Here is a 17,306-nt window from a genome sequence, read left to right as displayed (position 1 = left end):
CCCTTCCATCTATTTTAAGGGTATCTTGTATACTCTCTGATGTGAGTAAAGCTACCAGCAGAAAAAGGCTAGCAAAAAGGTCCTTTCCCCTCATCTCTGACTCCACTGTCAAAATGGCAAACACATGGGAATAGGGCTTTGTTAGCTAATATGAAAGGCTGACCAACCGCTAGGCTTCTCCCAAGGCATTACTTGGAGAAGGCCGAGCCCATAGGATGTGTATGTTCCTATGTAGCCATGAATGTTTTAGCTGATTTTTGCAGTACATTGCAGCTCCTCTTATGCCCAGAGAGGGTATAATTTAGACAGTTTTGAAACTTCCCTACCAGACTTTAAGGTTTCCCTAGGCCCTTAACCATCCTGCCTGGCACTGAGCTGGAATCTGACCAGGAACTAGATCTCCCTCGTAATAGAGTAAGCAAACTCAAAGTTGACCTTCCTTATCTCCAAATCTGCCTATTGGCCTGTTGGCACTTGTATGCAAGATGGCCACGTCCAGCACCGTCAGTGGTTGCTAGGTGAAAGTTGACAACAGCCTTCCACCACCATATGGCAATTGCCTCCAAAACCATGGGGTAGTCTGGCTGAGTGGAACAGGGATTTGCAAGGACTTCCATGGTGTTCCCTTGTGCCCAGTAGTCTCCTCTCCAACCTTCAACATAACCATTCTGACTCTTCAGGCTAGACATGTGTGCACCCAGAAACTGCTTGATCATAGAGTTCAAGCAGGACTTAGCATTTCTGAATTATTTCCTGTATTGGCACCAGGAAATTTGTCCTACAAGGTAAGTGAATAGTCTGCACAAAGTACCAAAACATTTAACCTCCTCCACACCCCACCAATTACAATGCTTTTTTCACTTTGTATGACAGATAATAGCTATGTCAGAGTCCTCCATGTATTAGAAACTCATAAGTGTTGTTAACTCTTTCAGATAACTTGTACCAAATCAGAACCAGAAGCCAACATAACCGATAGGAGTAGTGATTCTATCTTTCTATTCTGAATGTATAGAAATTGTTAGGGTACCTATTTTAAGCACATTGGGGGTGCAGAACTATTACTCACCATACAAGTGTTTTATAACTCTCCAAACTCATATTTCTGGTGTGCTGACCTATGTTCTTTCTGCAATTAAAGACTATTCTTACTATTCAGTCCCTGTAAATGTTCATAAAGTGACATTTATACAAATGCATTTTTATTTTGTTTTAACAGAACAAAAAGAAAAGGTTGAAAATATTGGACTATACAACAAATTTTGATTTACAAACAAAGTATCAGTGGTAAAACATTTCTAACCAACATTCAAGGTCTTTTTAAAATTTTGCTTCATTTTAGGTCTGAAGACCAATAGTGTTCAAGAAAGCACAAATTGCATAAGGTATACAGTATTTCAGCTCCTACAAAACAGTTAAGAACTTATATAGCAAACATTCTGAAGAAATATCAAAGGCAAACATGATTCTTACTTTCCCAACCATTCCTTAATAAAACAAAAAGTGATCTTTGGCATAAACAATCATGTATTAAAGGCATTAGTAATATTGCATTAATATCAGTCAAGCAACTAGATAGTGATGCTAAAAATCTCAGAGTATGTCAACACAGCGACTAGACACCTGCGGTTGGCCAATGGCAGCCAAGTTGGGCTCAGGGACTCGCCTCGCAGGGTCCTGAGCCCAAGCTAAAACCCAGCCCAGAAGTCTACACAGCAACAAAAGAGCCCTGCAGCCCAAGCCCTGTGAGCCCAAGTTGGTTGGCATGGGCCAGTCACGGACATCTAGTTGCTGTGTAGATGTACCCACAGAGAAGCTTGAACTATTTTGAAAGCAAATACAGGAAGACTATTCAGAAGACCCTCAAGAGTCCTTTCCTATTCAGTGTTTACTATTAAATAGAAATGGCTACATTACATAGTGTTAAGGGTCTGATATAAACCAACCAAAGGCAAGACATTCTGGTTAAGGCTTTGTCCCACTCCTTCACCCTCTCTGGTGTGGGTAGTTATTGGAGGAGTCTGAGAAAAGACCCTAAGTACCATGTATTTGGCATTATCAGGAGACAAGGAGTGAATTAAGGATGAACAAGTGCTTTCTCTTGCTAAAGTCAGTTTGAGGCAGACTATTATAATGTAATTTAAATATGTAATTTCCCTTTTAGATAACCATGCAGGTGAGAGGAAAAACAGGAAGTGTAGAGTAATTGTAGTCTGACACTGTACTACACAGCTCGCCTTTGCTGTTACTGTGTGTGATCAACGGGCAGCAACAGCACATTAACAAAGGTGGCTTGAGCATGATCGTTGTGTCAATCTGTAGCAAACGGAAACTAAGGAGCCATTATAATGTTAATGCTGGCGAACATAATCAAGTTAGTAAATGTTTTTGCACATACAAAGGCCGTTTCTAAAATGTTAGCAATCTCATTACTTTTCATTTTAAATGTCAAAAAATATTACCGAACAGCTATCATAAGCATGTTAAAAATGAAGGCATGTAAGAAGTATGGAAGTACAAAAACCATCCCAAATCTGTTTTCTTAACACGATTGGAAAAAAATAATTTAACATCTAATTCAGTTAATTGCTACTAAGCCTTAAATGTGTATATAGAATTTCAGTCTAGATCATTTTCATGGCTCATTATATCTGAACAACAGATTTATATTGAGAATACCAACAGACTTTCCCACATGCTCCATCATTAGAATGAAGGGCAGTGAGGCACAAGCATCATTAAACGGAGTGTAATTTTCCCCTAAAACAACTCTGAAGAAAGTGTGCAGAGGCGGAGTGTGGGTGTGCCTGGTTTTGAAGGAAAGGAGTTCGATCTTGATTGTGTTCTATTTGAGCATTTTGTTCATACAAAAAGTTGCTTTGAACATGACTGACTGACTAATGCAGCTAACTCGATGGATTCCAAATTTTTAGCCCCCTATTCTACCAAATTTTTATCGGGAGGTGTGTGTGTGTGGAGGGGGGCAGTCTGTGCTTTTCTAAGGCCTCTGAAACTTGAACAGTCAAGCTGTCATTATTTGCGACGAACATCCATCGCCAACCATTTCAGTATAGCACAAGAATGCAGATTCTGGCATGACCACAGGTGGCAATGGGAAGTAAAGAAGACAGCTCAGTTTTTCCTGAGCTAGGATATCACTGCGAGGCAAAGTAACTGCAGCATAAGAGTCGATTGTAGCAATGTGATACCGCCCCCCCCACCGCAAAGAGGGGATCACTTCTTATGTAAATGAACTTTACTACATATACCTTGTAACACTTTTGTGGTGTGAGAACAGCTAGCTGAAAATGTCATTAAAACAGTTAGCCTTTTCAGTGTCATTGATTGTCCCCACCAAATAACTAAGTAACACTGTTAAGTGTTCCAGACCGCCGATTCAAGCTTGAGTAAAGTCCATGTGTCATACCACCATATGGAAACTACTGGAATATACAGTGCATAAATGAGAAGCGTGTCTCTGGGATTACAGAATTCATGAAAAAAGAGAACCTTCAAAAGCAAAAAGAATAAAAATTGTCAATGTGTCGGAAGCAATTTTGAGATGCTTTCCGAAGATGTTTAAATGCATATTTTTATAATTAATGCCCTTAGAATGGGGCATTAGCATAAGCTAATTTTAAGATCATGTTTACAGCACATTTTGCTGTTAAATTCTCTTCTGCTTCAAAAAGGCTTTTTATGTTACAGAAGATAATGTTAGTTGGCAGTTGTTTACTGATACCAAGGAGTCTTTCTAACCCAGCGAAGAGTGAATCCAGCATCTGTTCTAATCTTAATAGACGCTGCTTCTGCTTCTCTCACAGTCTCCTTTACAGATTGCATAAGGTTCTGGGCATTGTGAACCAACATCTCAGTAGCCTGCAGACAAAGGAAAGTTGTTATTCTTTCAAGTTCTTAAATACCCATAGTGGTAGAACAGTGTTCACATTCAGATGAGCAATTGTTTAACTCAGAAACATAAATCCCACCCTGCCTGGGGACTTACAACAGGAACACGATGTTACATCATTCTTGCTAATGTACGTTTCATGATAGTCAACTGTAAAAAATGACCTGTTCCATAATTTGGAAGAAGAAGCAAGTGATTCTCTCGTTCACAAGTAGAGGTTACACACCTTATGCTGTAACTGGAGTTCTCTCAGACATGTCCCCTTATGGGTGCTCCACTTCAAGTGTGCCTATGCCCTGCAACTTTGACAGGAGATTTTTGGTAGTGGTGCCTATTCAGCCTGTGCATGCACCACACATATACTTGTGCCCCGCACCACGGTTACATAGGGCTATGTGGATGTACCACCCTCAGTTTCTTCTCCACCGAAGCAGAGGGAAAGGAGGATGGGTAATAGAGCATTCACAGGGACACGCATCTCAAAGAACTCCAGTTACTGCACAAGAAGTAACCTCTCTTCTGTGGGTGCTCAACTTCAGGTGTCTCCAAAGGTATCCTAAGAATATGGGAGGTTCAGACCGGAGTCCAACAGAAAAAAGAACGGACCTGCCTACAAGCATCATCTGATCTAGCTCTGGGCACCATGGCATAAATGTTTAGAAAACATATGAACAGAAAACCAAGTTGCCATTCTACAGATCTCTGCAATTCGTACATCCTTAAGTAAGGCTATAAACATAGATTGTGCTCTTGTCGAATATGATATCACTCTCAAAGTGGGCTGAACAAATCTTAATACAACTGGAGATCCTCTTTAATAACCTATTTTGAAACTGCCGAACCCTTGTTTCTGTCCGCAATGGATACAAATAGTCTAGGAGATCTTCTAAATGGTTTGGAGCTAGGTGAGAACATAGAAACTCTGGTTCCATGGCAGGGACATAATATTTTTCCCTCTGCCCTCTTGCGGGTAGGTAGTGCTGTAGGTGGTGTTTGTCAAACAGTCTTAGTAGGCTCCATAAGAGCTTCAGTGCCCGGAATGGCAAGCCTCATAGATGTCAAAGTTTGCAAGATATCCAGGAGTTTATGGTGGGACACCTGAAACACCTCAAAGAGAATCTGCAGCATGCCCACAATTCGCTTAATCAGTTCTTGAAACTGCCTGCAGTCATCTGCCATAGGAGGAGGTGGAGGCATCACAGCTTCATCAGGTGATGAGGAAGAAATATTAGTAAGAGGAGTCATCTCCTTATCCCTCCCTTGCTTGGAATAGGAGGTTGAGGAGAATGGGCCCTTTCCTGCTCCCTCCTGTGGTGTGAGAATTTCTTTGTAAATTGTTGACAAGAGAACGCCCACAGGACCCAATGAGGCCATGGATGGGTGTCACTTGAGGTTTATTCTCCTGTATTACATCGGTGGAGGAGGGACAACGATGTGTCCTAGAATACACTGGGGAACCCTACACTGATATCTAAGTCAGAAATATCCTCTTCCATATACTCCAACGTGGGGAAAGGGGTGGAGGGGCAGAGGCATAGCTGTCCGGCTTGCAAAGACGATGAGGGCAAGTATGGTACTCCAGGCGTTGGTGACCAAGAGAGAGTCTCGATGCTGACAACCCCCCCCCCTCCGCTTATTAAGAGATGAGGCACTGACTCCCAAGATAATAGCAGGTCTTCAGGGTACCTAAATTCTTGTAGTCCTGATGGTATAAAAGATAGGGTTGAGCAAGAACCTGTGGAAGACGGATTTTTGGCGATGAAGCTGGGGTATCAAACATTTAGCATAGGAGTAAGTCAACTCAGATTCCATTGGTACCACAGGTAGCTGAGCGGTCTTTGTCCGGTACTCAGTGCTGCTCAGGGACAGGCTTGGAACTTTTTTCACCAGTGTCTCTGCCGCTCTGGGTACAGGTACCTGAATTCAGTACCGTGTCTGTCTTAGACAACTGCCTCCTATTCATCTTTGTGGTACCAGCATCACTCGGAGCCTGAATAGAACTCCCCTTGGGACCAGAGGTCTCCGTAGTCGTCATCTCCGTTGGTGATGAAGATTTTCTTGGTGATTTACTCTTTACTGCCTTCTGCTTCAAGGCATATGTTGCGGCTACTCAAAAAGAACAGCACGCTGGCTCCTGTTCCTCACAGCCTACCTTTTGAAAAGCTGAGTGAAAGCTAATGTCTGAACACAAGCTGAATAACTCACTATTCCTAACACATCCATCTACCAAACAAAGGTTTCAGAGAACCTACAGGAATTCTAGACCAAAAATTTAACTAAGTATACCCAGAGCCATTGAAGGTAGCTGCAGAAGTCGAAGTTTCACAAAACAATGATGAAGTTGCTGGTTAATGAAGCAGGGAGAGCTGAAACTAAAAATGTTTTAAATGATTGCCCACTTAAGTAACAGTATTCTTAAACTAGTATTCATTGTAAACCACCAGAGGGCACTAATGAATAATCTCCTATGCCAAAAAAACAGCTCTACTTTTTTGTTTTGGACTGTGGATTGTTTTAAAACAAGAGACAATGTCACGTTAGAAGCAAATTAAGTCTTCTCCATGAGACAGAGGAATGTCCTGTTGTTAACTGCAGAATATATACCAAGGTGTATTAAAATTAACACTTTTACTGGACACTGGGTCAGATTTACTAACTCTCAGTATCTGGGATACATCTGATTGTATAAAGGACACGCACCTGATCGCCCTCTCCCCGCCCCACATCAGCTAGCGAGAAGGAGTTTATATTATAATCAATTATGTAGCTCTTACCTGTTCTGACTCTTCATCACTGATGTTCGTCCTACCCAACATAGTAGCTTTAACAGTGGAGAGGATTTTGAGTTGTGTGCTGATGGTTGGGATTCGCTCACAGACCTAAGAAGTTGGGAAGGTGCATCATTTAAGTTTTTAAACTTGAACCAATTGATATTCCATTTTTAAAGTAAAACTAAGATTTTGCTTAACTCTACAGCAGTTTCTCTTTGCTGATGGCTAAGGTACAAGCATACAATGTCCATGTAAACTTCAAGGGTTGTCATGATGTCACTGAAGCCATGTTTACAAGCTGGGTTGGAAATCTACAGCGCTCCAGCATGCTGTGCACTAACACACCATATGGACCCTGCTGCTACACACTAAAAGTTCCCTAGAACGCATTGATGTACTGGGGTTTGAAACAGAACAATGTCAAAGTGCACTCAGGAACTTTTAGCAAGCATCAGCAGGAACCATGTGGACAGTTAGTGCCCAGCACATTGGAGTGCTACAGATTTACATTCCCATTCCTTCCTGATAAGCTTGGGTGACCATTCTAGCAACGTGGATCTTCGCTAAAGCAGAATTCACTTTTCCTTTGCCCCAAACAGTCTGTTTCATCAGGAATGGAGGATGGGATTTGGGGCTGTATTGGTTTATGCTATTGCCAATACCCTCTGACTTGATAAGGTTCACTATGTGGATGGCCAAGGTGATATAGACATTGCTAGACTGGTCTCTTGACATTCATGGATTTTTCAAAGTCTCTTACAGGACACTGACATGTCTTCTCCCATCTGAATCAAAAGGACCTGATCTTGCAAAGTGAGAGTTGAAGGAAATCAACATTTCCATACTTGGGCCTCAAGACTCACAAAAGCGGGGATAGGGAGCCAAGGGGATCCACAGGTGACTCTCGGCCAAAAATAAACTCACTCTCCAGCCTTGAGCCATACTGAAGGAGCAGGACACAGGAAGGAAAGTGATATGTGCATTGTTTTAAAGTTAGCCCAGGTTATTACCTGCAAGAGGTTTGTTCTAATGCGCTTGTCAGTGCACTGCTTTGCCACCTCCTTGGCCAATCGAGTCACTTCATCTGATGCTTTAGCAATATCCTTGGCACACTGAATAAGGGCACGCTTGTTTCCACTGACACCTCTCACTAGGCGGGACATCTCTGCCATCAGCAGGGCCATTCGCTTTGCAGCAGCAATTATATCATTACCCTGCAGGGAACAAATATAACAATGAATGTTAGACACAAAAGGTTAGACCTGAACTGTAATCCACACTCACTAGCAAACCCTTTCATTAAGTCAAGGAAGAAAGAACAATTCAAGTCTATTGAAAAAGATTCTTCATAAGGAGCACTGAAGATTTGTACAAATGTTTGGGAAATACTTTCCCCTCCAACACTCAATGAAAACATTTCAAAACTGAAAAGAAAAAAAAATGGTGACCAAAGCGATAGTTTGTCCCTGGAGTGGAAGTGACTAGACTGCTGTCTGGATTTTAAGACCAAGTGTGTTCAAGTGTTATAGACATTCTAGATTTCCCCAATAAAAGCAGCATTATTGAAAACACAAGTGCCAATTAAAAAAAAAAAGTAAGTTAAACCAAACAGTACCAATTCTCTGAAGTTAAATAATCTACTATGAACAGCTGAATATAAAATTTTAAATGGCATCTGAAACTGAATAATGAAAGTATGTCAACTACACTACCACTTTATAGTATCCACAGAAGACAATGGGAAAGGAATTTATACATAAGATTTGCCACTTAACTGGACATTCTAAAGTGGAAACCATTTGTTAAAATATTTTTTCCTTCCAGTTGGCCATCTTTGCTAGTTTCCTCATAAAAATAGCAAAATATATATCTGATTTTTAACCAAAGAAGAACAGCTCCAATAGATTACCTTTTAATGCTTAACCGACTCTTCTCCTAGAGATGTTTCAATGGGGAGTTTATTTTTCAAGTGAAATTATAGTAAAATACTCTTGAGAAGTATTTGTCATTGGTGACATATATGCATGACTGAGGCAAAAAGTATTTTGTCCTCAGTTCCAAAGTCAATACCATGTGCAAGAGAAGTCAAATCACTGAGATGAACTGTTAGTATATTCTGTCTCACTTTTATAATAAATTCTAGATTTGTGAAATATTCACATTTGTGGATAAAGTGAGGTATTAGCATGATGAGCTGACAAAGGAGAACAAAAATACAGCTCCTTTTGTACACTTCTTTTTTGAGCAAAAAGGTGTTAATCCTTGGGTAATAACGTGTAGAAAGTCTGTTGGAAAAAGTACACACTGAAAACCTGATTCAGTGAATTTGTTTCCTACCTCCATGGATATTCCCTCCAGGGTTTGGTGGTATTAAATTTAAAGATATCCTGACTATGTCATTGCAGGTTGCATAGAGAGATCATATAAAAAGATTTGTTACTTGTTGTTATAAATTTAAACAGTTTCTAATCCACTATGCCATTTCTAATCCATTAAAGAAAGAGGTGACAGAACAGGCTACTTTTCAATTCATTCATAAAGAGGGATAAAGTAATTAGAAATATTCAATAACATCATTTGTGAAACCCTCTAATTATCCAGCACTAGAAACTGAAAAGGACAGGAATTTTTTTTGAAAGTCCTTTCTATTAAAAATGAATGACTGACCACATATCACACACACACACACACACTCACTCACTGGAGAGCAACAACCTTACATATCTTGAAGCATGCCGGTTTCACAATTAAGTAAGTGACCAGCCTTGCAAAAACTTTTTTGTGTTTAGACATGAGAGAGTACTTGTGAATGTCTGAACTGCAGCTTAGCTCTCCATTGGTACCATATAAACAGTTTTGATCATAGCAACTAATGCATTCAGTGCAGGTTCTTTAAAAGGAGTTCTCTCATCCAAGCCAGCATTTGCAGTACAGCCAAGTGCAAGTCAGCAGAAAGTCCTCCTTGATAACACTGCCATACAAAGCCATTCCTTGTCATACGGATTTTAGTTGAAGCCGTCAATAAAGGCAAAGCACAACAGACATGTTAAATGACTTCTTGAATGACTTAGGTTCTATTATTATCTGGAAGTCATTGAGAAACCAACCATGGCTTCACAGGTGATCAGAAAAATGCCTTTTACATTTTTGAATACTGCCATACGCAGAAAGATAGACAGATGCAATCAAAGGGAAAATAAGCCTTTTTATTCTAAAAAGTGACCCAAAAAATCAAGCTGAAATCTGGCACTGACAGACCTACCGAACTTGTGAAGCCACTCTCAATCCTTAAAATGAAGTGCAGGCAAACGTTTATTCACTCAGAATCATGGGGCCCAGCAAGTATCAAGAGTGATGCAAATGTGTCAGCGTTCCAAATGGCTGGATGCACACAGATCAGTTGCCAGTGGGAAACTGAGGAGTACCTTACTAGACCACTTGGTTGCTTCCCGATGCAGAGACTGAGCAGCGGCCAGAATGGGCTGGTTAACAGGCTGACTGGTTGGCATTAACAGCAGCTCAGGCTCGTAATCATCTTCAGTGTCAGAGGGGAGAGTGAATTCAACATCATCTGCATCCTCCTGCTCATCTACATCTACATCAGCCTCAGCGGCTTCATTAGGCTTTGAAGGTGGCAGGGAGATTGGAGAAACAGGGACAGTTAGTATTAGAAGCAGGATTTGGTAAAAGAGCTGAGCTGGTTTAGTAATCAAACAACCTCTTGATCTATGAAAGGAAAATGAAAGCAATCCAAGGATCAGCAGAAAGGGGGCCAACCATTTCACCTGTGAACCAGTATTACTAAGAAATTAAGGAGAGAAAAAGTTAGGATTATTTGCAAGATGTGGAAAGAAATATTGTTCAGATGAGTACACATGATTTATCTTATGCATTTCAAGGAAATCTGAATTTCAGAACAACATTTTCTGGCAAGACAATGATGGGTTTTTGGTTTTTTTTTTATATAAGCCAATGAGACTAGAAGTACATGCATAGCAGACAAGAACCCAGTACTGGTGAAAACAAACTTTGCCTGTGGATGTGGTTTCACATAAGGATGTCTAGATGGGATAAGAATAGGATGAGGTAATACAGCTGCCAGACACTGCTTTCTGTTCCCTTAGAGCATGGCTACACTTGCAGATGTAGAGCACTGTGAGTTAAACTCGCCTTCGGAGAGCACAGTAGGGAAAGCGCTGCAGTCTGTCCACACTGACAGCAGCTTGTGCACTGGTGTGGCCACATTTGCGGCACTTGCAGCGGCATTGGGAATGGTGCATTATGGGCAGCTATCCCAGCATGCAAGTGACTGCAACGTGCTTTTCAAATGGGGGGGTGGAGTGGAGTGTAACAGGGAGTGTGTTGTGTATGTGTGGGGGAGAGGGGGGGAGGTTTGGGGGGCTGAGAGCATGTCAGCATGCTGTCTCGTTAGTCCAGACAGTAGCAGACCCCTCTTCACCCACCCGCCTTATCTCTCTCACACACAACATTCCACACTAATGGTTTGCATGCCTGCTGTCAGAAACAGAGCTTTGAAATGGCATTTCCACATCCCTACAGGAGTTCAAAACAATGACAAGAGTGGCCACTTGACTTACGGGGATTATGGGACATTTCCGGAGGCCAATCAGAGCGCAGTAACCCAACACCTCATTCATACTGACACACTGACACCCGTGCATTGCAGCCAAGGTGCAGCAAACGTCATTCCTCTCGCCGAGGTGGAGTACCAGCAGCGCTGTAGCCGTGGAGACAGAGCGCTCTGCGTGTCTTGCCAGTGTGGACGGGGAGTGAGCTAGGGCGCCCGGGGCTCCTTTATTGTGCTGTAACTCACAAGTGTAGCCAAGCCCTTAGAGAAGTAAAGAAAAGAATTAACAACAGAGGAGTAGCAGGACTGGAAATGAAGGGCTATCAGAGTACACAGAGAACAAAAAAGATTAAAGGGAAAGGAGATCGTTCTTCGTAAATGAAGTTATTAGTGTTTGTTAACAGACTGAAAATGGAGTTAGGAAAACAAAGCACTGTGAATAAGAATGTTTAGAGTACAAAGGGATTATGAAGAGGACTATAGTGTTTTGCCATAATGTTGCAGTTATTACCTTTTTGTGTGTGAAAAAATGATGATTTAATGCCTATAGTACTGAGTGTGGGGAGGAGGTACCTAAGAAAACAACGTCACAGCATATTTTGCATGGCATGTTACCGTAGCCAACACTTCCAGGACCATTGCATTATACAAAATTACTAATCACATTCTTCATACCAGATGAAGAGAGTGAAACAAGCCAAACAATCCTTATCAAGAAGGTATGTATTTTCTAATGTGCCTTGTTTTTAAGGCAAGGCCTTCTATGGATAAAATCTACACAAGAAAAACATTGAAAGGGAAAAGCTATAATTTAAACTCAATAAGTGACTCATCTTAAAAAAAAAAACAAAAAAACTTAGTCATGCAGAGCATCTTCCTGACATTACACAATATAAGCGCCTTTTGATTGATGGGCTTTATAATTCTTTATACTGAAGCCTAATTTAACTCTCAAACCCTAATGCCAAAGCTTTGCTGACATAGAGAATGCAGAGGCAGAAACTGACCCACCTGGGCTTATGGACCCTCCAGTTTGCCCAGTGAAAAACGACATTTGTAAAAGGATTAAATTGGTAACTTTTGAGTCTTATAAAGACAGAGCATTAAAAAGCCTGTTAAAAAAATATTAAGCATTCCCTCTTCGTCCCCCCCAAAAAAGATATAGACGCATCTGTTTGTGACAATAAAACCCCAGGAAAACACAAAAGTGAAAGATTGGCTTTGTGAACTGACAGCCTGCCTCAGCCTGAAGTCCGGCAAGCTTGGGATGAGCTGGATCTTGTGTCTCATGATCTGTCAAGTCCCACACACCATGCTCAGTGCCTGCCATGCTAGATTTTCTCCATAAGAGAAGGCCACCTCCTGTGGCTGCAGGGGAAAGTTAAAGACTCATCTTTTAAATACACCTCTACCCCGATATAACGTGACCCGGTATAACATGAATTCGGATATAACGCGGTAAAGCAGTGCTCGGGGGAGGGGGGTGTGCACTCCGGCAGATCAAAGCAAGTTCGATATAACGCGGTTTCACCTATAATGCAGTAAGATTTTTTTTTGGCTCCCGAGGACAGCGTTATATCGGAGTAGAGGTGTAGCTTCTCTGAGGATCATTACTGCTCAAAAGAAAGCATTTTAAAACTAAAGCCAGAGTAAATCCAAGATGGTATCCATGATCTGCAGAGAAGAGTGGGAGCAGGGGACACACACCATGGGACATTGCAATTTCCTGAAGTTGTACTCATGGGACCAGCTTGCTTTGCAGCTGGTGTGACTTTAAAACCATGAACGAAGGATGAAAAGTTAGACTTCAATTTCCTGGTTTTGTTGGTTTGAATCACTTTTCTTGAAAGGTTCTGAAAATATTGTTTTATAAGCCAGAGACCTCAGAGTTTAGACTGATGCTAAAAACAGGAGAAGTTGTACATTGTTATTTTTTTAAGATGTATTGGTGTTTTGCTCTCGTAGGTAAATATTTTAGTAGGCATATTACTTAACATATAAACTACATATGATAACCAAATATTTCAGTATGTATTGTATTTAATTGTATTGTCAGCTTTAAAATCCAAACCACTAGGCACTTTTTGAAAAGTGCAAATTATAACCCATTGTTCCTCAAAATTACCTTTTAAGACAATTAACACGATAAAGGAGTAATCCTTTTGGGATATAAACACACACAGGTAACAATAAAGCAAGCAGAAAATATACTGAACTTCTCATGTAAAACACAGTTCTAGTCAGAAAAGTAGCTCCAAAATGGATTTGTGGGGTTTCTTGTTTATTACATCAATGATCCCGATCAATTTTCCTCATTTTACAAGTAAAGAGGCCTTTTCCAACTCAGTGCTCCTATCTCATTAGAATCTGTTCACATATCCCAAACAATGGCAATGCTGCAGACCAAATTCTGGCCTACAAGTTACACCTGTGGAAGCCCACACCTGCTGCCTAGAATGGGCTTTTTACAGCTGCAAATGAGGGCAGAATTTGTCTCTATAACTGTTACATAGCAAAAACTTACATTGATGTGCAAGCCAGAATAGACTCAGTGTGTGTAAGCGTGACTGAATAAAAAGGAGTGAGGTGGTCCCATTTTTAGACTATCACTTTTGTCCATAACTGCACCTTACAAACTTTAATTTCTACGCAGTATATTTATATAGCTATTATAGAAAGGCTCTCCCCAGAATTAACACAACCCAGCTCACAAGTGCTGCAAGTTTCACTTTTCCTATGTATGGAATTCTAATGTGACAAGCATTAATCTCCCAATTCAGTGCTAATTATAACCCTTTAAACTGAATGTTCTTCGACTCCAAAGCCATACAATGGCTTTTAATAATAAGGTGTCTTAACAAATAGTACCTTCCTAGAACACACAGCTCAAAAGGGTAGGGGTTATTTTAAACAAAAATGATACATCTTCTAGAAACAGATGGCTCAGGAGGAGAAGAGTTAAATGGATGAGCCACCTACAGTCACCCAATCTAGCCTGACAGGTTGGTTTCTGTGATGTCCAGCAGAACTACTTACAGTAGTTGTAACATAGTTATCAGTTTCCTACCTTAAAAGGGCAAAAAATATCAACGGTTTTGTGACATACTAACCAGCTTTGATGACCACAAACACAAAGTGAGCATGGAAGGCAAACCCATGTTTACACAGAATGTAAGGTGCATTATAGTAGCTCTCCACATAAGAATGACCTTGAGAGAAGCTGTTCTGCTATTTTATGTTTTGAAGGTAAAAAGCTTCTAATTTCTCCAGCAGCAATGATTCAAGAATAGCTATCCAGTGGATGGGTATAAACATTCAAACTGAGTGGCTTCACTATTTCAGGGATGCTATAATCAAGGGCCTGTCTACTTCACAACAAGCCTGGCCTAATTCTGTGGCAATCCTCTTGCATTCTGCAGCCACATTATAGCAGTGAGGAGATTCTGTGGCATCTTCCAACTGCATTTTCATATTTAATTTAAAAAAAAATAATTATAATTATACCCTTTGTTTCATGTAATATTAAATTCCATTTATTTTATTCTGCCCCCAACATTTACATTTTCAGCACACTCCAGAACTTAGGGTATGTCTACTGAAGTGCAGCTGCAGCTACACCACTGTAATGTAGACACTTCCCTTCCGTTGCTGTAGTGTGTTTATTCCAGTTGCTGTAGTAAATCTATCCTCTCGAGAGGAAGTAGGTAGGTCAATGGTAGAATTCTTCCATCGAACTAGCTGTATTTACAGCAGGAGTTAAGTCGATCTAATTACATCACGCAGGGTGCAAAATTTTTCCACAGCCCTGAGCAATGTAGTTAGGTTGACCTAAGTTTTAGGTGTAGACCAGTGCTTAGCAGTACAAATGTATAAATTCTATTATAAAAGGAGGTCAGGAGAAAGCAGGAGGTTTTGAAGCTGGAGAAGGGGAAACTAGGAGGTGGTTCCAGCATCTGAGAAGCTGTGGAAGGCAGTCTGGGTTTGTGGGATAAGCACATTAATTTGGCATGTTAACCAGTTCACTAGCATTTAACGATATTGCCACTGAAATATGCATCATTAGTTTTCAAAATTAACACCCCATGGAGGCATATGGAGCACATCATGTCTCACAGAGCCATTTTTTAGGGATTTACACACATCATTGCATTGACTCCTAGTCTGAGAAGTATACAAGGTTGGAAAAATGAATGCCTGTAATCTTCAGCATAATGCTATGACAAATATCCAGCTGTTTAATCATGGCATACACAGAATCCCACCTACAATGCTTCGTTTTATCCAGGAAATGAAAGGAATGGCAACAGCTGACTTTGGACAGTCAAGCTCATGATTGGTACTGGAGAATTATTCTGATTTCTTTCAGTCCTAGATCTTTGACTATTATTTCTCATTTCCAGAGATAAACACCTTTCTTACATTGGTTGTTAAGAGTCAATAGAAACAAGCCCTTTTATACACTTCACTTACCTTGCTAGACCATTTTCGGGCTTCATCGTGTAGCTGCCTAGCAGCCATCATCATGGGCTGATTAATCACCTCTCCTGCTTTCTGCTCTGGGAACTCTTCATCCTTCTCTTCGGGAGGAGGTGGTCTGGGTGGTGGAACTTCACCCTCTGGAAGGGGTGGTTTTGGAGGCGCAAGTTCATCAGTCAGCTAAGCAAGAAAGGAATATATTCTGTACATTTGAAAATATACTCGCACAAAACATGGTACCAGGTTGTTAGACATCTGCAGGACAATGAGGAGCTCATGCTGTCTCACATTTAAAAAGGACTCTCCATCACAAGAAAAGTACGTTCATAGTAGTTTACGCCTTTTCACACTAAAGGCTGGCCCGCTAAGTTTCTGGTGCTGACCGGCCAAATACAAACTACCATTTTTATTTAAAGAATAAAACAAATGTTTTCCATTTGGTCAAAATCAGTACTTCTCCTCTACCTTAAACTCAAATCATTGCCCTGGACTTATGGCCTCTGCTTAATAGAAAGGGTAGGCCAACTCCATATAAATTCACAGGGGTTCCTTTTCTCCCAAAAGCACATTGCATGATCCATGTAACCAGAGATATAAATGGATCCAAAAGGATTCATTTTAGAGGGGCAGGGGAAGAGTGGCATGAAAGTAGCATGAAAAGCCTGTGCTATTCCCTTGTCTTGTAGTTAGAATATGTTCTGTGGCTTACCTCTCTAAGTGCTGTTTTACACTAGATGAGGCTTAAACTAAACCATATCACAGGCAAAAGTATTGAAGATCATAACGAATATGAACTAGTGGGCAGAATTTGAGGCTTCCCCACTCCTCACTACATGAGATAAAGCACAGAAGAGTGAGGTGATGATATTTCTAATCATTTTATTCGCTAAGACAAAAATTACAACCATTGCACTGAAAGACATTCTCTTTAGAAGATAAAGTTAACTTCTGTATTTCCTGTTTGAAAGTCCTGTCACTTAAGAAACATGGATCTATAAAGCAAACAATGGATGGGGTCTAGCTGTCTCAAAGGTTGCCTCTCTCCCTGCTTCAAGAAGGGTTCTGTGATGTTTGCACCTCATCCAAAGTTCACTGAAGTCAATTAAAGTCTTCCATTGACTTCAGTGGTCTTTATATCAGGCTCTTTCATGAAGTGTTTCAATATTAAATTAAGTAATTATGCTAGCTTCTAAAAAAGGACCACCAAAACTATTTAAAAGTGAAAAGTGAAGTCCAGTACATCCCAGCACGACTCTACCTGAACTGAAGTGTCTCTGAAAAAAGTTTTATTGTCACTAGATGCAATCAGTATTTTATCAGTGCAACTCAAATATACTATTACTGAGAAAATGAACTGCACTTACATGAAGCTGCTCAATGTCAGGGGGAGGAGGAGGAGGGAAATCAGGTTCTTGAGGCTGGAAGGCTTCTCTGACTTTTGCCACAGCTCCCAGAATCCTATATCCAGAATCCAGGAAGCTCTTCTGCAAACCTGATCAGAAGATCCAATGCTTAATTTAATATGTCCTTGTTACCTTGCATGCTTGGGGGAGGGGGGGGA

The 17,306-nt window shown here is 40.7% G+C and overlaps 1 protein-coding gene across 2 annotated transcripts in view; it reads right to left on the bottom strand.

Moving 5' to 3' along the window:
- Nucleotides 1-1,187: 1,187 nt before the first annotated feature.
- The window catches only part of VCL (vinculin), a 98,134-nt gene continuing 82,015 nt past the window's right edge, over nucleotides 1,188-17,306 (bottom strand). Inside the window, exons 17-22 of one of the 2 annotated variants that reach the window (XM_045023839.1) lie at nucleotides 17,110-17,237; nucleotides 15,740-15,925; nucleotides 10,107-10,304; nucleotides 7,692-7,895; nucleotides 6,685-6,789; nucleotides 1,188-3,879 (exon numbers count right to left, since the gene is read on the bottom strand). In XM_045023839.1, coding sequence (XP_044879774.1) covers nucleotides 3,733-3,879; nucleotides 6,685-6,789; nucleotides 7,692-7,895; nucleotides 10,107-10,304; nucleotides 15,740-15,925; nucleotides 17,110-17,237 — 968 coding nt within the window. In that variant the 3' untranslated portion in view covers nucleotides 1,188-3,732. The remainder of the gene's footprint in view (nucleotides 3,880-6,684; nucleotides 6,790-7,691; nucleotides 7,896-10,106; nucleotides 10,305-15,739; nucleotides 15,926-17,109; nucleotides 17,238-17,306) is intronic. The other variant, XM_045023840.1, reaches the window with a different exon arrangement.

Source organism: Mauremys mutica, chromosome 7 (genome assembly GCF_020497125.1).
Source record: "Mauremys mutica isolate MM-2020 ecotype Southern chromosome 7, ASM2049712v1, whole genome shotgun sequence".
Classification (NCBI taxonomy): Eukaryota; Metazoa; Chordata; order Testudines; family Geoemydidae; genus Mauremys; species Mauremys mutica.
This window is presented reverse-complemented; position numbering and strand designations above follow the sequence as displayed.